This window comes from Tamandua tetradactyla, chromosome 4, assembly GCF_023851605.1.
Source record: "Tamandua tetradactyla isolate mTamTet1 chromosome 4, mTamTet1.pri, whole genome shotgun sequence".
Taxonomy (NCBI): Eukaryota; Metazoa; Chordata; class Mammalia; order Pilosa; family Myrmecophagidae; genus Tamandua; species Tamandua tetradactyla.
This window is the reverse complement of record NC_135330.1, coordinates 71,023,316-71,044,374: the sequence shown is the minus strand read 5'-3', so window position 1 is coordinate 71,044,374 and position 21,059 is coordinate 71,023,316. Positions and strand designations below refer to the sequence as shown.

The 21,059-nt window shown below is 39.5% G+C and overlaps 1 protein-coding gene across 1 annotated transcript; it reads left to right on the top strand.

Annotated features, from left to right (window-relative positions):
* Positions 1–585: 585 nt before the first annotated feature.
* On the top strand, positions 586–14,705 carry LOC143680289 (choline/ethanolamine transporter FLVCR1-like). The gene is made up of 5 exons (XM_077156806.1): positions 586–592; positions 2,771–3,153; positions 3,218–3,976; positions 13,923–14,066; positions 14,585–14,705. The coding sequence occupies exons 1-4, from the start codon at positions 586–588 to the stop codon at positions 14,055–14,057; spliced, it is 1,284 nt and encodes a 427-aa protein (XP_077012921.1). The 3' UTR covers positions 14,058–14,066; positions 14,585–14,705.
* The last annotated feature ends 6,354 nt before the right edge of the window (positions 14,706–21,059 follow it).

The window sequence follows — 21,059 nt, the reverse complement described above, 5'->3', positions numbered from 1 at the left end:
GATTCTTGAATAAGATTGTATAAACATGTAACTTTCACAGTGTGACCCTGTGATTGTGAAAAGCTTGTATCTGATGCTCCTTTTATCCAGGATTTGGACAGATGAGTAAAAAAAAAATATGGATAAAAAATAAGTAAATAATGGCGGTGATATGGGGTAAAATAAATTGGGTAGATGGAAATACTAGTGATCAATGAGGAGGAGGGGTAAGGGGTATGTATGAGTTTTTTCTGGAGTGATGCAAGTGTTCTAAAAATGATCATGGTGATGAATACATGACTATTTGATGACATTGTGAACTACTGATTGTATGCCATGTATGGACTGTATGTGAGTGAAGATTTGTCAATAAAAGTATTAAAAAATTAAAAATCAGTCATTGAGGCCTTTTAAAAAATCTATTCAAGATGCCCATGCTTCCTTTTCCGTCTCCTTATCACAACAATCCATAAAGTGCATCTGGCAGAGGTGAACCTCTGGCTCTCCCTCTTTCATGTTGTCAGTGGGCCAGATTCTTGGGCCCTTTTTTTCAGGGTTGGGGGGGTTAGCAGTGCATGGTCCAGGAATTGAATCCGGGTCTCCTGCATGGAAGGTGAGCATTCTACTACTGACCCACATGCACCTGCTTGGGCCCTTTAAATTGCACAGTGTGTGCAGCAGTATCTTTTGGGTCCTGCCTCTTACATAGGCATTGCTATTTTCTCTTTGGAGGAAACCTTTTTAAGGAAATGAATATCATGAAATCCTGTCCAGATTAATATTGTTAACAGTATAAAACAGTAGTCAAACCACTCTCGAGAGATTTCATAACAAGTTCTGATAATTTGGAAAAATTTCTTATTGCTAGCAGGCGGTCATTGAGCCAAACAAATAGGGTACTTGGGATCACATCTTCCTGATCAAGTGGCCCACAAACTTTCTTGTCCTTCTAGATTTTTGCTCACTAGTAAGTGATGAGTCCATGCATCAGGTCCTTTAGTACTTTGGTGGAAGACTCCAGGCAAGGATATCTATCTGAAATAATGGAATCACATTTCCAACTGTACAATTTAATGATCCCATCATTTCTGTAGTTTCTCAACTGCCATTTGGATGTTGTAGATGGGTTTCACCTACAGGAATGTTCCTAACGTGGTTCTCAGAAACTGGTCAATATGCCAGATAGAGCTTCTGCTCTGTCTTACTGACTCAGGACCCTATCGATTTGTATTAGAATTTGGATGCTAGTGTTAATGGTGATGCTACCCATCATGGATATGGTGTTTACTGGTCATGTCATCTAAGAAAGCAGAAATAGTTTGGATATTGGGTCCAAAAAGAAAGACTGGTTCAAAGATAACTAGTTTGCGATGAGCAAGTTCTGAAATTTTGCATCAAAGGGTACCATTATCATTTTAAATATCATCTAGATCTAGCTGGAATTCACAGCAAACCATCTGGGCTACCTCAGGGTCCCCACCCCATGCACTGGGCTTAGTTAAGTTGGATGGACATATACTCAGTTGACTTCACACGTATGAATAGCATGTTGGCATTGAGCTTAATCTCAGCTTGTTCTGATGTTTGCCCTCCATTTGTTCTGTTGGCACAGCATTGGGTCTTTTAACTGTCTACTTAATTCTTGTCTTTTTAGAAAGATATTACGTTCACTAGTGGTTTTGGTCACTCTAGAACCTTCTTTCACATTCTTTGTTATGGAATGACTGGTTAGTCTCCCTTTAACTATTTGCATTGTGGAAGGAATTAGGAGCGAAAAAACTATTATGGAGAATAAAGTTTTTTTAAAAAAACATGAGACTAAAATCCACTGTTGGGCACAGAAAAGGGCAAACTCAATAAATTCAATACATTTGGACCATTATGGTAAATAAAAAGTTCAAACAAAAGTTGGGACTAAAAAACCATGGTTAACCGAAAAGGGCAAACAAATTTAAAATAATTACTTCTTAATAGCGCTAGTAAATTTGGTTTGTTATATTTCTTACAATGTTTGGAATGGTTCTTAAGAATTATAAGAGAAATGCCCTTGCTATACAAAAGTTTTGTAATTGCTATTCTTAAATTATGTTCTTCTTGGGGACTGGAAAATATATTTTTATACTGTTTACAGCCAATCATTTTTGTATTTGCCAATTTAAAATCCTGTAGGCCTTTTTTTTATCTTTCTCAATGTTAAACTTTATGATCTTTTTAAATAAATTCATTTCACTAAAACGTTTCAAAAAAAGATTAAATCCATAGTGAGAATGCCTATCAACAACTCCTAGTTCTAGTCTCACTTTAATAATGGATATTTGGGTCTCTTTCTAAATTGCTTCCCAACAAGCAGTGGGGATAGCTTTAAACTGTGTCCAGGAAGACCTGCCAGGAGCCACGTGTGCTTCCTAGGACCCACGACAGTTTCTGGCACATAACGTTCAGAGCTAATTTGGTACCTGGAACCTACTAAGCCCCTGTACATGCGTGTCCAGTAAACATTAACTAGACGTATTTGAGGAACAGAGAATGCAGAGACCTGATCTCACTCAAGGCAGCAGAGCGGGGGTAGGGGAATTCCAACTTCACAGGGGCACATTTCTGACGAAACCCCTTTCTTTATCTGGATTGGAAGGCTTTCTGGTGTTATTTTCTCTGCCGAGGCAGTACGGACCTATGAGATACGGTTCTGGCTGTGTTAAAGGAAGGGTCGACCTTGCCTGACCGCTGCTCTCGGCACGAGAGGCCAAGTTCACCTTTCGCCTGCGTCTAAGACTTTGGGGTCCTCTGGGAGCACCTCTTAGTAGTGACGGTGAAGTCTGCCTCTTTGTTTGCCCTCCCGTTCTCCCCTGCCTCGTTCCCGCGTTGCCCAGCAGCTGTCCACGCGTGGAAGGCTGGACCCACCCCATCCTCAGGCAGAAGAAAGCGCTCCTCCAGGGCCAAGGGAGGACCGTACTCCCGCCAGTCCCCCACGAAAGCTCTCCAGATTGGCTGCGCGCCAGTCGGGGTAGCTCGCTGATTGGCCGGCGAGCCGCCGAGTGGGTCCCTTGCTCTGGGTGGAGCCTGGTGAGAGTGCGGGGAGTGAGGAGGAAGGGTTTGCCGGCTGCGTCCAGCGGAGGACTGTCGTTTGCGGCGTACTGCAGTCTCAGCGGGACTGGGAAGGAGGCGCTGGAAAGGGTAAGGGGTGGGGCATACGGCGTTCCGGAGGTGCAGGGCTGGGGAGGAGGATTGGGACGCAAAGTGGCCCCGGAGGCCCAGGGACGTGGCGTGGCCGGACGATGAGGAGGAGGCGGCGGCGGCGCCCGGGCTCCCGCACGCGAACGGATACCTGCGGGTACCGGGGGACGCGCCTATCGTGGGCGTGAGCTCACAGCCGCAGGATGGGCCCAAAGCCGGCTGCCTGGCTCTGAATGGGGTATCCCGGGACAGCTCCGGGGCTGCCTTGGGAGCCGTGGGTGAGTCGCAGATGCCACTGGCCCCGGAGGAGGAGACCCGGGCCTGCCTGCTGCTCACAGACCCTGGGGAGGAGACCCCTAGGATCGAGCGCCCCCCAGGGCCCCGGACGGCACTCTCCACGCGGCGCTTTTTGGTGCTCCTGATCTTCAGCCTGTACTCGCTGGTGAACGCCTTTCAGTGGATCCAGTACAGCATCATCAGCAACGTCTTTGAGGGTTTCTACGGAGTCTCCTCCTTGCACATGGACTGGCTGTCCGTGGTGTACATGCTGGCCTACGTGCCCCTCATCTTCCCGGCCACCTGGCTCCTGGACACCAAGGGCCTGCGGGTCACCGCCTTGCTGGGCTCCGGCCTCAACTGCGTGGGTGCCTGGATCAGGTGCAGCAGCGTGCAGCAGTATCTCTTCTGGGTCACCATGCTGGGCCAGTGCCTGTGCTCCATGGCCCAGGTGTTCATCCTCGGGTTACCCTCCTGCATGGCCTCAGTTTGGTTTGGACCCAAGGAGGTGTCCACAGCCTGCGCCACCGCCGTGCTGGGCAATCAGGTAAGGACTGCGGTTGTTAGTGAAAATCTGGTCCTTAAGAAAACGCCCTAGGCGGTGTGAGGTAGGAATACGGATGGACGCTCAGGAGGATTTGGTGAACAAATGAGGTAGAGGAAATGAGTAGTCGTAAGGTCTGTGGCCGACTTGGATTAAAAACGGTTTTAAACTTCTTTCTGAGGACAGCGCTTTGAAAACCAGTTTATAGTAAGCGCCTTGTAATCCTACTTTGGAAATTACCTATAAAATACATAACTGTTGGCCCTTAGATGCCTAACATTATAGAAAACTTGACAACGCCAAGTGAATGAGACTTGTGTAGGTTTTATTTTTGCCACTGGCATATTTGCAAAAGGCAGTTTTTGGATTCTGGGAGATTTTTTCAATTTCTAGAATGTTCTCTGGCTGGGATCACATGACTACATCCATATTGTACCTCAGGTCAGCTTAAATTCATTTTAAATATCATTCAACCATATTTCCTCATGATCCCATTTAGAATTGCCTAAGCACTCTCTTGTTATATCTTTCTACTTTAATTCTCCATATAGTGCTTATCATATCTGGTATGCTTATTGTCATATGTTTTATGTTTTTGTGTTTATTGTTATTTCTTACTTTTCTCCGTTCTCCACCATTAGATTGTAAGTTTTATGAAAATAGCCATGTGGTCTGAATGTACAGAACTGTATCCCCAGCATTTATAATAGTGCTAGGTACACTGTAGGCTCCCCATAAAAAAAATTGTTGAAAAATGAATGAGTTTCAAACGCATAAATACTGGCCATCTAGATATCTCCACTTTTATATCTCATAGGAACCCACCATTCAAAGTTTACCTTACCTCCTGTCTCATTTCTCTTCATTTCTACTGCCTAGCTAGGCTTGGTCTTCAGCTCTCATGTAGAGCTTGCTAACCAGTCTACCTACCTGTGAACTTTGCTTTCTTCCTTCCATTCTCCACATTTATCCTCTGTGTCTTCCTGATGATGCATGTCTGTTCAAGGTTACTCCCTTGTCCCTGCAGTGGTCCTGGGATAAAATTCAAGCTCTCATGTGACCTGTGAGACCCTCTGGATTTGTATCCTGTCAAGTCTTCAGCTTCAACTCTCTCTGCAGCTCCCATTCCCCATGCTATTTCTCTTCTCTGAGCTGTACTATATACTATATACTGTTTGTTGCAAGGTCAGACTCTCTGCTTCCTGGCCTTTGTACATAATGTGCCCTTGGCTTGGAACACTTCTGCTTCACTTGGCTAATTCCAATTTCTTCAGATCTTTGCTCCTCCATAAAATTTTCCTGAACCCCAAATCTGTGCAAGATGTTCCTCCAGAGTACTCCTTTACCTAGGGTGAACATGTGTCCCAGCTAGGGTGACCATAGTCCAGGTATGTACCTCTTGTCCAGCATAATTATTAATGGAGCCCCTTTTACTCCAAACAATGTATTTTATTGATGATAAATTTTATGGTCTCCCCACTCCTCATCACAGAATTGATCGTACCCCTACTCTTTGGTAAGTTTGTTTCTGTCCAGCTTTTTGTAAGGGAGCAAATGGAATATTTAGTAAAGATGACTGTCTCTACTTATCCTTCTTTAAATCATTCTTGGGCCCTTCCTCCTTGCTTCTACTCTCAAAAGAATCTGATATGTCTCTCCATTGAACCTCCCAATACTTCGATTTTACTTATCTTGTTGCAGTGACCATATTCAGCCTAATTTTTTTGTGTGTGGTAAAATTCAAATAATGTGAAATTAGCCACTTCTTACGGTTCAGTGGAATTTAGTACATTCACAGTGTTGTGCAACCATCACCTCTTCCTTAGCTCCAAAACATTTCATGACCCCCAATGAAGACCCAGTATCCATTAAGCAGTCACTTCCCAATCTCTCCTCCCCACAGTTCCTGGCAACCATTACTCTGCTTTCTGTCTCTATAGATTTACCTATTCTACATATTAATAAATCAATAGTGTCTAGCTTCTTTCACTTAGCATAATATTTTAGAGGTTCATCCACATTGTAGCATGTATCGATACTTCATTCCTTTTTATGGCTGAATAATATTTCAGTGTGTGTGTGTGTGTGTGTGTGTTTGTGTGTGTGTGTGTATATACCACATTTTTATTCATTTTTCTGTCTGTGGACGTTCGGGTCATAGCTGTCTTTTGGCTGTTGTGAATAGTGCTGCTATGAATATTAGTAATCAAGAATGCAAGAATGGAAACTACAGAGCTGATAAAAACTTCAGAGCAGAGCTAACACAAATGCCAATACTTGGAGAGCAGTGCTGCAGATGTTTTGAGATATTTGGAGCCCAGCAGATGTTGCCATGAGATGTTAAGCAAAACAGAACCAGGAGAGAGCCAAGGGAATCTGAGAGATGAAAGTCCACCCTGGGGAAGCAAAATGGGGAATGCTTACAGGAACAGAGGCTGAAAGCAACAGAGCCCAGGAGCAAGGGACCAGCCAATACCAGTCACAAATAACACCTCGACTTTCCTTGAGTTAAGCCATTCCAGTTCTGGTATATTGCATTCTGGGAGATTGCAAACTAAAACAGAATATATGGAAAGATTTGAAGCCTGGGGAGCAGATTCACCTGGATTTGGATGAATGATCAAGGAATGGTGAATAGAGTGGATCTTCAGAAGAGAATGATAACACTAAGCATCTCCTTTCTTCTTTCCTCAACAAAACTGTTGCTGTGAACATTTTTTAGCAACCACTGATTGAAATAGCTCCAACTGGAGAACTCCCGGGGGGGGCCAAGATGGTGGCTTAGTAAGGTACATGTATCTTAGTTCCTCCTCCTCCAAAGCAACTACTAGGTGAACTGAAACAGTGCAGAACAGCTCCCAGGGCTACGGCAGGGAATGGACACACAGCGTACCCCAGTCTGGACTGGCTAGTCTGACTGCGAGACTCGGCTGCGGTGAGATCCCCGAGCGGTGCGCGATTTCCTGAGCAGCAGCAGCTGCGGTGGCCGGAGCTACTCCCTCCCTTCTTCTCAGGCCGGCTGGGAGGCTCGGAGAGGCAAGTTTCCCAAGCCAAGGCGGCCGGCGCCCCTCTTTTGCGGGCGGCTTCGAGTCTCGTCTTCGAGTCCGCGGCTACGAGTCTCGGATCAGAGGGCTATCCAAGCCGCGGTGGCCCTCACTCGTGGGCGGCTTCCTGGTCCGGTGGGGAATTCCCCAGGCCACGGCGGCTGGTGACCAACGCCCCTCCCCTGCGAGCGACTTCCTGGTCCGGTGGTGAATTCCCCGGGCCAGCTGTGGCCGGCGACCAGCCACAGGGTCCCCTCAAGCCGCGGCGGCTGACGCCCACACCACACGTGGCCCCCTGAACCACCGGAGAGAATTGGATCGGAAATCCCCAGGCCACAGAGATTGGTGACCGGGGGGATCCAATCCAAACACGTGAGACAAACGTGTGCCACGAGCGCCACCTACTGAGCAGGATAAGAAAAACAGAACCCAGAGATTTCACAGAAAAATCTTACAACCTTGTTGGGTCCAACACCCAGGGAAATCTGACTAAATGCCCAGACGCCAGCAGCAGAAGATAACGGTCCACACTCAGAAGATTGAGAATATGGCCCAGTCAAAGGAACAAACCAATAGTTCAAATGAGATACAAGAGCTGAGACAACTAATGCTGAATATATGAACAGAAATGGAAAACCTCCTCAAAAAGGAAATCGATAAATTGAGGGAGGACATGAAGAGGACATGGGCTAAACATAAAGAAGAAATAGAAAAACTGAAAAAACAAATCACAGAACTTATGGAAGTTAAGGATAAAGTAGAAAAGATGGAAAAAACAATGGATACCTACAATGATAGATTTAAAGAGACAGAAGATAGAATTAGTGATTTGGAGGATGGAACATCTGAATTCTAAAAAGAAACAGAAACTATCGGGAGAAGAATGGAAAAATTTGAACAGGGTATCAGGGAACTCAAGGACAATATGAACCGCACAAATATACGTGTTGTGGGTGTCTCAGAAGGAGAAGAGAAGGGAAAAGGAGGAGAAAAACTAATGGAAGAAATTATCACTGAAAATTTCCCAACTCTTATGAAAGACCTAAAATTACAGATCCAAGAAGTGCAGCGCACCCCAAAGAGATTAGACCCAAATAGGCGTTCTCCAAGACACTTACTAGTTAGAATGTCAGAGGTCAAAGAGAAAGAGAGGATCTTGAAAGCAGCAAGAGAAAAACAATCCATCACATACAAGGGAAACCCAATAAGACTATGTGTAGATTTCTCAGCAGAAACCATGGAAGCTAGAAGACAGTGGGACGATATATTTAAATTACTAAAACAGAAAAACTGCCAACCAAGACTCCTATATCCAGCAAAATTATCCTTCAGAAATGAGGGAGAAATTAAAACATTCTCAGACAAAAAGTCACTGAGAGAATTTGTGACCAAGAGACCAGCTCTGCAAGAAATACTAAAGGGAGCACTAGAGTCAGATACAAAAAGACAGAAGAGAGAGGTATGGAGAAGAGTGTAGAAAGAAGGAAAATCAGATATGATATATATAATACAAAAGGCAAAATGTTAGAGGAAAATATTATCCAAACAGTAATAACACTGAATGTCAATGGACTGAATTCCCCAATCAAAAGACAGAATGGCAGAATGGATTAAAAAACAGGATCCTTCTATATGCTGTCTACAGGAAACACATCTTAGACCCAAAGATAAACATAGGTTGAAAGTGAAAGGTTGGGAAAAGATATTTCATGCAAATAACAACCAGAAAAGAGCAGGAGTGGCTATACTAATATCCAACAAATTAGACTTCAAATGTAAAACAGTTGAAAGAGACAAAGAAGGACACTATATACTAATAAAAGGAACAATTAAACAAGAAGACATAACAATCATAAATATTTACACACTGAACCAGAATGCCCCCAAAATACGTGAGGAATACACTGCAAACACTGAAAAGGGAAGTAGACTCATATACCATAATAGTTGGAGACTTCAATTCACCACTCTCATCAATGGACAGAACATCTAGACAGAGGATCAATAAAGAAATAGAGAATCTGAATATTACTATAAATGAGCTAGACTTAACAGACATTTATAGGACATTACATCCCACAACAGCAGGATACACCTTTTTCTCAAGTGCTCATGGATCATTCTCAAAGATAGACCATATGCTGGGTCACAAAGCAAGTCTTAACAAATTTAAAAAGATTGAAATCATACACAACACTTTCTCGGATCATAAAGGAATGAAGTTGGAAATCAATACTAGGCGGAGTGCCAGAAAATTCACAAATACGTGGTGTCTCAACAACACACTCCTAAACAACGAGTGGGTCAAAGAAGAAATTGCTAGAGAAATTAGCAAATACCTCGAGGCGAATGAAAATGAAAACACAACATATCAAAACTTATGGGACGCAGCAAAGGCAGTGCTAAGAGGAAATTTATTGCCCTAAATGCCTATATCAGAAAAGAAGAAAAGGCAAAAATGCAGGAATTAACTGTCCACTTGGAAGAACTGGAGAAAGAACAGCAAACTAATCCCAAAGCAAGTAAAAGGAAAGAAATAACAAAGATTAGAGCAGAAATAAATGAAATTGAAAACTTGAAAACAATAGAGAAAATTAATGAGGCCAGAAGTTGGTTCTATGAGAAAATCAATAAGATTGATGGGCCCTTAACAAGATTGACAAAAAGAAGAAGAGAGAGGATGCAAATAAATAAGATCAGAAATGGAAGAGGAGACATAACTACTGGCCTCACAGAAATAAAGGAGGTAATAACAGGATACTATGAACAACTTTACGCTAATAAATACAACAATTTAGAGGAAATGGACGGGTTCCTGGAAAGACATGAACAACCAACTTTGACTCAAGAAGACATAGATGACCTCAACAAACGAATCACAAGTAAATAAATTGAATCAGTCATTCAAAAGCTTCCTAAAAAGAAAAGTCCAGGACCAGACGGCTTCACATGTGAATTCTATCAAACATTCCAGAAAGAATTAGTACCAACTCTCCTCAAACTCTTCAAAAAAATCAAAGCGGAGGGAAAACTACCTAATTCATTCTATGAAGCCAACATCACCCTCATACCAAAACCAGGCAAAGATATTACAAAAAAAGAAAATTACAGGCCAATCTCTCTAATGAATATAGATGCAAAAATTCTCAATAAAATTCTAGCAAATCATATCCAACAGCACATTAAAAGAATTATACATCATGACCAAGTAGGATTCATCCCAGGTATGCAAGGATGGTTCAACATAAGAAAATCAATTAATGTAATACACCATATCAACAAATCAAAGCAGAAAAATCACATGATCATCTCAATTGATGCAGAGAAGGCATTTGACAAGATTCAACATCCTTTCCTGTTGAAAACACTTCAAAGGATAGGAATACAAGGGAACTTCCTTAAAATGATAGAGGGAATATATGAAAAACCCACAGCTAATATCATCCTCAATGGGGAAAAACTGAAAACTTTCCCCCTAAGATCAGGAACAAGACAAGGATGTCCACTATCACCACTATTATTCAACATTGTGTTGGAGGTTCTAGCCAGAGCAATTAGACAAGAAAAAGAAATACAAGGCATCAAAATTGGAAAGGAAGAAGTAAAACTATCACTGTTTGCAGACGATATGATACTATACGTCGAAAACCTGGAAAAATCCACAACAAAACTACTAGAGCTAATAAATGAGTACAGCAAAGTAGCAGGTTAGAAGATCAACATTCAAAAATCTGTAGCATTTCTATACACTTGCAATGAACAAGCAGAGGGGGAAATCAAGAAACGAATCCCATTTACAATTGCAACTAAAAGAATAAAATACCTAGGAATAAATTTAACTAAAGAGACAAAAAACCTATGCAAAGAAAACTACAAAAAATTGTTAAAAGAAATCACAGAAGACCTAAATAGATGGAAGGGCATACAGTGTTCATGGATTGGAAGACTAAATATAGTTAAGATGTCAATCCTACCTAAATTGATTTACAGATTCAATGCAATACCAATCAAAATCCCAACAACTTATTTTTCAGAAATAGAAAAACCAATAAGCAAATTTATCTGGAAGGGCAGGGTGCCCCGAATTGCTAAAAACATCTTGAGGAAAAAAAACGAAGCTGGAGGTCTTGCACTGCCTGACTTTAAGGCATATTATGAAGCCACAGAGGTCAAAACAGCATGGTATTGGCATAAAGATAGATATATCGACCAATGGAATCGAATAGAGTGCTCAGATATAGACCCTCTCATCTATGGACATTTGATCTTTGATAAGGCAGTCAAGCCAACTCACCTGGGACAGAACAGTCTCTTCAATAAATGGTGCCTAGAGAACTGGATATCCATATGCAAAAGAATGAAAGAAGACCCATATCTCACACCCTACACAAAAGTTAACTCAAAATCGATCAAAGATCTAAACATTAGGTCTAAGACCATAAAACAGTTAGAGGAAAATGTAGGGAGATATCTTATGAATCTTACAATTGGAGGCAGTTTTATGGACCTTAAACCTAAAGCAAGAGCACTGAAGAAGGAAATAAATAAATGGGAACTCCTCAAAATTAAACACTTTTGTGCATCAAAGAACTTCATCAAGAAAGTAGAAAGATGGCCTACACAATGGGAATCAATATTTGGAAACGACATATCAGATAAAGGTCTAGTATCCAGAATTTATAATGAGATTGTTCAACTCAACAACAAAAAGACAGCCAACCCAATTACAAAATGGGAAAAAGACTTGAATAGACAGCTCTCAGAGGAGGAAATACAAATGGCCAAAAGGCACATGAAGAGATGCTCAATGTCCCTGGCCATTAGAGAAATGCAAATCAAAACCACAATGAGATATCATCTCACACCCACCAGAATGGCCATTATCAACAAAACAGAAAATGACAAGTGCTGGAGAGGATGCGGTGAAAGAGGCACACTTATCCACTGTTGGTGGGAATGTCAAATGGTGCAACCACTGTGGAAGGCAGTTTGGCAGTTCCTCAAAAAGCTGAATATAGAATTACCGTATGACCCAGCAATACCATTGCTGGGAATCTACTCAAAGGAATTAAGGGCAAAAACGCAAACGGACATTTGCACACCAATGTTTATAGCAGCGTTATTTACAATTGCAAAGAGATGGAAACAGCCAAAATGTCCATCAACAGACGAGTGGCTAAACAAACTGTGGTATATACATACAATGGAATATTATGCAGCTTTAACGCAGGATAAACTTATGAAGCATGTAATAACATGGATGGACCTAGAGAACATTATGCTGAGTGAGTCTAGCCAAAAACTAAAAGACAAATACTGTATGGTCCCAATGATGTGAATCGACACTCGAGAATAAACTTGGAATATGTCATTGGTAACAGATTCAGCAGGAGTTAGAAACAGGGTAACATAATGGGTAATTGGAGCGGATGGGATACAGACTTTGCAATAGGACTAGATACAAAAACTCAAAAATGGACAGCACAATAATACCTAATTGTAAAGTAATCATGTTAAAACACTGAATGAAGCTGCATCCGAGCTATAGGTTTTTGTTTTGTTTTGTTTTGTTTTGTTTTGTTCTTACTATTATTACTTTTATTTTTTTTCTCTATATTAACATTGTATATCTTTTTCGGTTGTATTGCTAGTTTTTCTAAACCGATGCAAATGTACTAAGAAACGATGATCATGCATCTATGTGATGATGTTAAGAATTACTGATTGCATATGTAGAATGGTACGATTTCTAAAAAAAAAAAAATGGACAGCACAATACTACCTAATTGTAATGTAATTATGTTAAAACACTGAATGAAGCTGCATCTGAGCTATAGTTTGTTTTTATTTTTTTCTTATATATTTTTGTATTTTTTATTTTTATTTTTTCTCTATATTATCATTTTATTTCTTTTTCTGTTGTCTTGCTATTTCTTTTTCTAAATCGATGCATATGTACTAAGAAATGATGATCATACATCTATGTGATGATATTAAGAATTACTGATTGCATATGTAGAATGGAATGATTTCTAAATGTTGTGTTAGTTAATTTTTTTTAATTAATAAAAAAATGTAAAAAAAAAAAAAGAATGCAAGAATGCATTTGAATACCTATTTCCAGTTTTGGGGGGTATATGCTTAGGAGTGGAATTGCTGAGCCATATGGTGATTCTGTGTTTCTAAGTTTTTGAAGAACTGCCAAACTATTTTCCACAGTGGCTATACCATCTTAATTTTCTACCAGCAATGTGTGAGGGTTCTGATTTCTCTCCATCCTCAACATTTGTTGTTTTCTCTTGTGTGTGTATATATGTGTCTGTTTAACTATAGCCATCCTATAATGAGTGTAAACAGTATACCACTGTGGTTTTGATTTGCATTTTCCTAATGAGTAATGATGTTGAGCATCTCTTCATATACTTGTTGCCATTTATGTATCCTCTTTGGAGAAATGTCTCAAGTCCTTTGCCATTTTTTTTTTTTTTGCCATGGGTTGTTCGCCTTTTTGTTGTTGGATTGTAAGAATTCTTTACACATTCTGGATAGTAGAACATTATCAGTTATTTGTTTGTATTTTCTCCCATTGTGTAAGTTGTCATTTCCCATTCTTGTTTTGCATATGATTATTCCCTTTTTGATTGTAAATATCTAAAAGTCAAGGGCTATATCTTACACATCTTTATGCAGTGTCATTCTGATAGTGGAGCACAGTAAATGTTTAGTAGGAAGAAGATTTATCAGTAATTTGTCTTTTACTGTACAATAGTAACAAAGATATTAGCACATAGTGCTAGCACAAAGCACCTTTACGCACTTTAGCTGTCCCTTTTTGTTCAATTATTTGTTAATATTTTTTTCTTTTATGATAATTGCTCTTCTTAGCAGAACTGTTTATTTTACAGCTTGGAGCGGCAGTTGGCTTTTTGCTACCACCAGTTTTAGTGCCCAACATACAGAATCACACAAATCTCATGGCTTGCAATATCAGTACCATGTTTTATGGAACAGCAGCTGTCTCCACGCTTTTATTTATTTAACAGCAATTTGTAAGTAAATTATTTTCCTACAGTTTAAGTAGATATATGCATGACGAAAATATGAAAACAAATAACCCTGAAATTTTTATTGATAATTTGCCAGTTGCTATTTGCTTGTTTCATTCTTGCTGCACACTATCTTGCTCAGGTAATGAATGCTATACCATAGGAATATGTTATGGTCCACTGTCATGTTTCATTGTAAAGAGTTTGAAGACAAATTCATCTCATTTATCTCCCTTCTAACTTTTCTTCCTGCTAACAGTTTCAAACATATTCCCTGCCTCTTTTCCATATTCCTCTAAATATTCTTCATCTTAAGCTAAGCTAACTTATCCTGGAACAAATTCTTGTCATGGCTTGAAATGTTGTAAATAGGCTATAACCTTCCCTTTAATGATACATCCTTCCAAGGATTCCCAATTTAGTATTGACTAGATCTGAAAATGTTGACCAGTGAATGATCTTGGGCAGCAGCAAGGTGTTTTCAGCAGAATTTCAAACTGTGGCAACTATCTGCTTGTTAGGCCACTCCAGCAAGCTACTGCTGCCACCATTCGTCACTGAGTTCTCTCGTCTGGGCCTGTCTCTTGAAGCAGTCAGTCAAAATCAGCTGCAAGCAGCCCTCATCTATTTGGAAGAAGCTTTGGGAAGGTCTGCTTTTTAAGTTTATTTTTAATGGGAAACAATTTTGATTTCAGGGAAAAGAATAGATAAGCTTTATTTAAGTAACACAGCTGCTAATATAACTATATTATTGTTCTTTTAGGCACACAAAAAATCTTCAATTGATTTGAAAAGCAAAGTTGAAAAAAGCTGTCTTTTAATCCATAAAATTTACGTTTTAAACTGCATTATAGCTGAAATCTTTAACTTTACATATTAACTTTGATCTCCACATGAATTTCTCGATTTTCAAAGAAATGTGTGTATAAAGTCATACAGCAGATACTGCCTTTGTAGATGAACTGGAGGATCCAGGTATAGGAAGCACAGCCCAAATATTTAGTTTCCCTTAAGATAATGAACAAAATTTTCCCTCAGTAACATCTAAAATATTCTGACATGTCCAGTCTCTTTGTGGTTGGCATTTATGTTTTCAATCAGTCAGGAAGTAGTATATTTGTGGTGTGCAGACTACTGAAAAAGGACAAATTATCCCTGTACTATTTTAGAGTTTAAGAAAAATTTTAAAGGAACTGATATATTTTTAAAAGTCCTTAATCTTCTCTTCTGGTACCCACATTTGATTTGTAGATGCAATATGAAGTTTTGCATAAAATGTGTCTTCCACTGGCAGAAGGGATTTCTAAAATATAAAATGTTCTTTGCTTTAAGTGCTTATGTATCTTCACTTAAATTCTCATTTTCCTTTTGTTTTTAATCTTCAATTGCTTGTCTCTTTGGAAGAAATAGATTATCTAGTAGAGATATATAACCTACAGTATCATTTTTTCATCACGTGGTTGTCTATTCATCATGATCATTTCTTAGAACATTTACATCAACTCAGAAAACGAAGTAGAAAGAAACAGAAAAAATAATTCATACATACCATACCCCCCACGCTTCCCATTCATTGATCACTAGCATTTCATTCTACTCAATTTCTTTTGACATGTGTTCCTCCTATTATTTGTTTATTTTTAATCCATGTGTTTTACTCATCTGTCCATAAGGTAGATGAAAGAAGCGTCAGACACAAGGTTTTCACGATGGCACAGTCACGTTGTGAAAGCTGTATCATTATACAGTCATGTTCAAGCAACATGGCTACTGGAACACAGCTCTGCATTTTAGGCAGTTCCCTCCAGCCTCTCTGTTCAAGGTGATAGCTGTTTAATGCGTAAGAATAACCTCCAGGATAACCTTTCGACTCTGTTTGGAATCTCTCAGCTGTTGATACTTTGTCTCATTTCTCTCTTCCCCCTCTCGGTTGAGAAGTTTTTCAATCCCTTGGTGCCAAGTCCCAGCTCATTCTAGGATTTCTGTCCCACATTGCCAGAAAGGTTCATACCCCTGGGAGTCATGTCCCATGTAGAGAGGGGGAGGGCAGTGAGTTTGCTTGTCGTGTTCATTGAGGGAGAGATGGCCCGACGTGTCTTGCCTACGGATCCTCAGCCTCCATGGCTTTACCTCTGAAGTTATTTTTCCTCCAGTGTGTCCCTTCTCTTAGCCCCCCAGTCCAAACTGGCAGGGGCTCTGTCTATACAGGTCCCACAGCACTGTCGTTGGCTTTCGATGCCGTAGCCTTGGATCATGCCCATCAGACTTAAGGAATTTCCACAAATCCTTCCTGGAGAACTCCGTGTCCGGTCTTGGCTTTCTCTGAGATGATGGCTGACTGGTTCCATGTTTGGTTAAAACCTCATGTGGGGCACTATTCTCTGGGTTCTCCCCTCCTGGAAGCCCAGAATTTTCCAGAGCCTCAGTTTCTGGTTTCTTTGTACCCAAGAGTTCAGTTCTCATCTGATCTCTTTCCTGTCACATTCCCTGTAAGCTGCGAGGAGAAACCAGACTGCACTTTCCACATTGAATTTGCAGACCTCTTCTGCTAAATTTCCAAGTTCATGCCTTTGAAAGTCTGCCTTCCAGCCAAAGCCACTGGTCAATTTTACCAGATTATCTGCTGTTTTAACACAAGGATTGCCTTCTTTACAGTTTCCAGTAACACACATGCCTCCTTTCTGTCTAAGGCCTCCTCACCGGTTTCTTCGGAGTCCACATTTCTACCAACAGTCTCTTCAAACATTCTAGGCCTTCTCTGTCAAGCGCTTCTGTTCTAGTTTGCTAGCTGCTGGAATGCAATAGACCAGAAACAGAATGGCTTTTCAAAGGGGAATTGAATAAGTTGCTAGTTCACAGTTTGAAGGCCAGGAAAATGTTGCAGTTAAAACCAGTCAGTACACATGTCCAATCTAAGGCATCCAGGGAAAGATACCTTGGTTCAAGAAGGCTGATATGTTCAGGATTTCTCTGTCAAGTAGGAAGGCACGTGGTGACCAGAGGCAAGGTTTCTCTCTCATCTGGAAAGGCACGTGGCAAACACAGCGTTAACTGTGAGCTTTGTCTCCTGGCCTCCTACTTGATGAAGCTCCCTGGGAGGCATTTTCCTTCTTCATCTCCAAAGGTCGCTGGCTGGTGGACTCTCTGATTCTCCTAGCTATGTCATTCTCTGCTCTCTCAGAATCTCATGGCTTTCTCTCTTGTCATTCTCTAGGTTTTTCCAAAGTGCTTCTTCTTTGAAAGGATTCCACTAACCAATCAAGACCCACCTGGAGTGGGTGGAAACACGTCTCCACCTAGCAAGTTTAATCCCTGCACTGATTGAGTCACATCTCCATGGAGGTAAGCTCTTTCAAGTTTCCAACATACAGTGCTGAGTAAGGATTAGAAGAAACCATTGCTCCCACAAGGTTGAGCAGGATTAAAACATGGCTTTTCTAGGGGACATAAACCTTTCCAAACCAGCACATTCCACCCTCTGGACCCTCAAAACGGCATGTTTCTCCATATACACAATACATTCATTCCATAACACTATCAGAGATCCTTAAGCCATTTCAGTTAGAATACAAATACTTTGTGAGGAGTAAAGACTAGTGTCCCAAGGGCTAGCCTAGTAGGTCTGAATCTTGGTTCCACTGCTTTTTAGCTGTGTGACCCTGAAAAAGGAACTGAACCTGTCCATGCTTCATTTCACTTGCTTTTAAAATGAGATCATTACACTTCATAAATAGGAAAGTTATGGAAATTAAATCTATAAATGCATGTTAAATACTTAAAACAATCCCTGGTTCATAGTGAAAATTAAAGAAAAATTATATATTATTATCCTATAATTATGTTATCTGTACTAAAATCACTGATGCCTGGGAAGCATTCCATAACATTCTGTCTGTTTCTCAGATGAGATTCAGGCAGTAGTTTTCAAAGGCTCTAGATGAAGCTGTGTATAGCTGAATGATTCTCTGAAGGTTGGGCAGGAATAAAAATTGTCATTTGATTGTGTGATTTCAGTTATAATACATTGAGTGGGGAGAAAAGTACAGATGAAACAACCACTTCTATTTTGAGATGGCAAGGAAACTTGAATTATTTTTTAAAAATGATTTACTTACTTTGAGAGCCATCTATTAGGTAATCTGGCTCCATCCTCAAATTTCCATGAATCCACAGTTAAAGCTACTCTACATATAAACAAGGAACCTTGCTTTTGATCACTGGTAATCTTTGACATTATTGAGCAACCTTATCCTTGAAGATCTCTCTCTAGTGTTCTGGGTCAGTCTCCCATGTGAGGCAAGTGAGGCTTTGAATTGTGGATTTAAAAGAAAGCAGAAATACACTGTCCTGTTGTTTAAAGTGCTTTCTGTGAAGATTCTCACTGTACTGAAGGCACCTCCAACCAGATACACTAACATAGCACCATCAGTCACTTTTCGTTATCCTTTCTTTCACTGTTGTGCCTTTTTCCTAACTATTCCCAATCCTATTGATAAAATACACGTCACATTTGCAAAAGGAAAATAATACTTCAACTTAATGCCTTCTTTGAGGATGAATAAAAAAGTCTTTTTAAAGGAATAGTGGTTAACATTTATTGAAACCTTGCCATGTGCCAGGCAATATTATTACTGCTGCTTGTGGGTAGACTCTTAAACATCACACCAGACATATAGCTATTATTATCTCCATGTTTTAGAGAAAATTGGGATGAAAATGTTAAAATAATTTGCCAAAGTTCACACAGCTTGTAAATGGAATTTCTGGGATTCTGTCCAAGATAGTCTGATTTTAGTACCCTTGGTTAAACCAGTACACTCTAATCTTTCTTTTCAATAGGATGAACAAAACGTATTAGTCAAAAAAATATTTTAGGGAAATACACTAAATATTAATATATCTATGAAAAATATACATAAAACTATAAATTTATTTGTGAAAGCCATTCACTAAGGTACAAAATATAGACTACTTTACATTTGATATAACTTAATTTTCCTGTATATGTACATGAATGCTATCCCTCATTTAGATAAAGCTTAATTTGTATTTTATATGTATCATAATGTCTCAATGAGTATTAAAATAAATAATAAAATATACTAATATCTGATTAAATTTAGATATCTCATTATGTGACTATGTAAGCTCATTAGCTGCTCTTTATACGTATCTATGATATGTTTATTATGTTATCTTGTGTTTTATAGTGATATTCTTGAAAACCATACATTGGTTGACTTTTCAGGAATAGTAAAACATGTATTTAAACAGCATAAAGATTATTAAGAAGAATAATATCAATAAGAAGAATATGAAAAAAGAGAGATGTGGGGTTTTCTTTAATGGAGAACAAATTTTACTTTTTCATTTGAATAAAACATGCATTACTGAACAGCGACTATGTGTTTACTATGACTACCCTCCATTTAAAACTTCCCAAACTTTTTCCATTACATTAGTATTTTTCATTATTGTAAAACAATGTAATAGATTGAAAACAAACTTTTAAAACAAAATAAGACAGTATAAAATTTTCTGAGTTCCTCACATATACTATATTAAAAATTGTAGTTTGCTAAAATGTTTGCTTCACATGCATGTATGTGTGTGTGTATATGGATATACTAAAGATATACAATATGCATCCATGAATTACTGCTAATAAGTAAATTTTTAAAAGCATGTGTTTTAGTTTGCTAAACTGCTCAAAGTATCATGAAATATGTTGACTTTAAATATGGGAATTTATTAGCTTACAAGCTTATAGGTTTGAAGCTGTGAAAATGTCCAAATCAAGTTTCACTGCTTTCAGCTTCTTCTTGCTTTTGTGACTCTCTGTATATATATGTCTAGATAGATGATAGATAGATAGATAGATAAATAGGTATATAGATAGATAGATAGATAGATTAGATAGATAGATAGTTGATAGATAGATAGATAGAGAGAGAGAGAGAGAGAGAGAGAGAGAGGATAGATAGATAGTTGATAGATAGATAGACAGATAGATAGATAGAGAGAGAGAGAGAGAGAGAGAGAGAGAGTCTGCCAGCTCCTATCCCATACTTTTGTGGCAGGCCACTTTGGATTCACTCCCTGGCTGGTTGCTGTTGTCAGAAAGATGTAAAGTCCTTTTCCTCAAGAACAGGGGTAGGAATGGTCAGGCACTGATAATGGCTTTTGATAGTGAATTTAGATTGCTGGGTCTTGGTTCTGAGAAAATTTCAACTTGACCCAGACAAAGGGTATGGCTACCACTGCTTCAACCACTGCCCCTGACATGGGGAGAGGTGGTTGAGGTTCCATGGATTTTCCTTTTAATTTTTATTCTAATAACATATATACAACCTACAATTTCCCTATTAATCATACTCAAATATATAATTCATTGCTATTAATTATGTTCACATGATGTGCTTCATCACCACCATTGCCAAAACTTTTCAATCATCCTAAACAGCAACCATGTACATTTTAATTTTAAACCTTAACTCCCTATTCCCTATACTCAACTTGTCCCCTGGTAACCTATACTCTAGATTCTAATTCCAAGAGTTTGCTTATCTAGGTATTTCATATGAATAGATAATAAAAGAATTGTTCTGTTGTTTCTGGCTTATTTCACTCAACATGATGTCTTCAGGTTCACCCATGCTGAATGGACCTAAGAAAATTCTGTTCTTACAATTAATCCATTCCTGTGTTGTGGACCCATTGTAAGTAGGATCTTTTGGTGAGTAAGATCTTAAGTTAAGATGTGACCCACCTCACTCAGGGTGGGTGTTAATCTCTTACTGGAGTCCTTTAAAAGATAATGAAATTCAGACAAAAAGAAAGGATGCCATGGAAGCAAGAAGCTGCAAGGAAACCTGAAAGAAGGGAGAGACAAGCAAATGCCACCAGGTTTCTTGCCATGTGAAAAAGGAGTCCAGGATAATTGGCATTTGTTCTTTGGGGAGAAAGCAATGCCTGATGATGTCTTGGTTTGGACAT

What these genes read in the sequence shown, in the direction of transcription:
- LOC143680289 (XM_077156806.1), top strand. An exon ending in GGAAGGAGGCGCTGGAAAGG is followed by an intron (nt 3,154 to 3,217) that starts GTAAGGGGTGGG and finishes TGGGACGCAAAG; the next exon opens with TGGCCCCGGAGGCCCAGGGA. An exon ending in CCGCCGTGCTGGGCAATCAG is followed by an intron (nt 3,977 to 13,922) that starts GTAAGGACTGCG and finishes TTTATTTTACAG; the next exon opens with CTTGGAGCGGCAGTTGGCTT.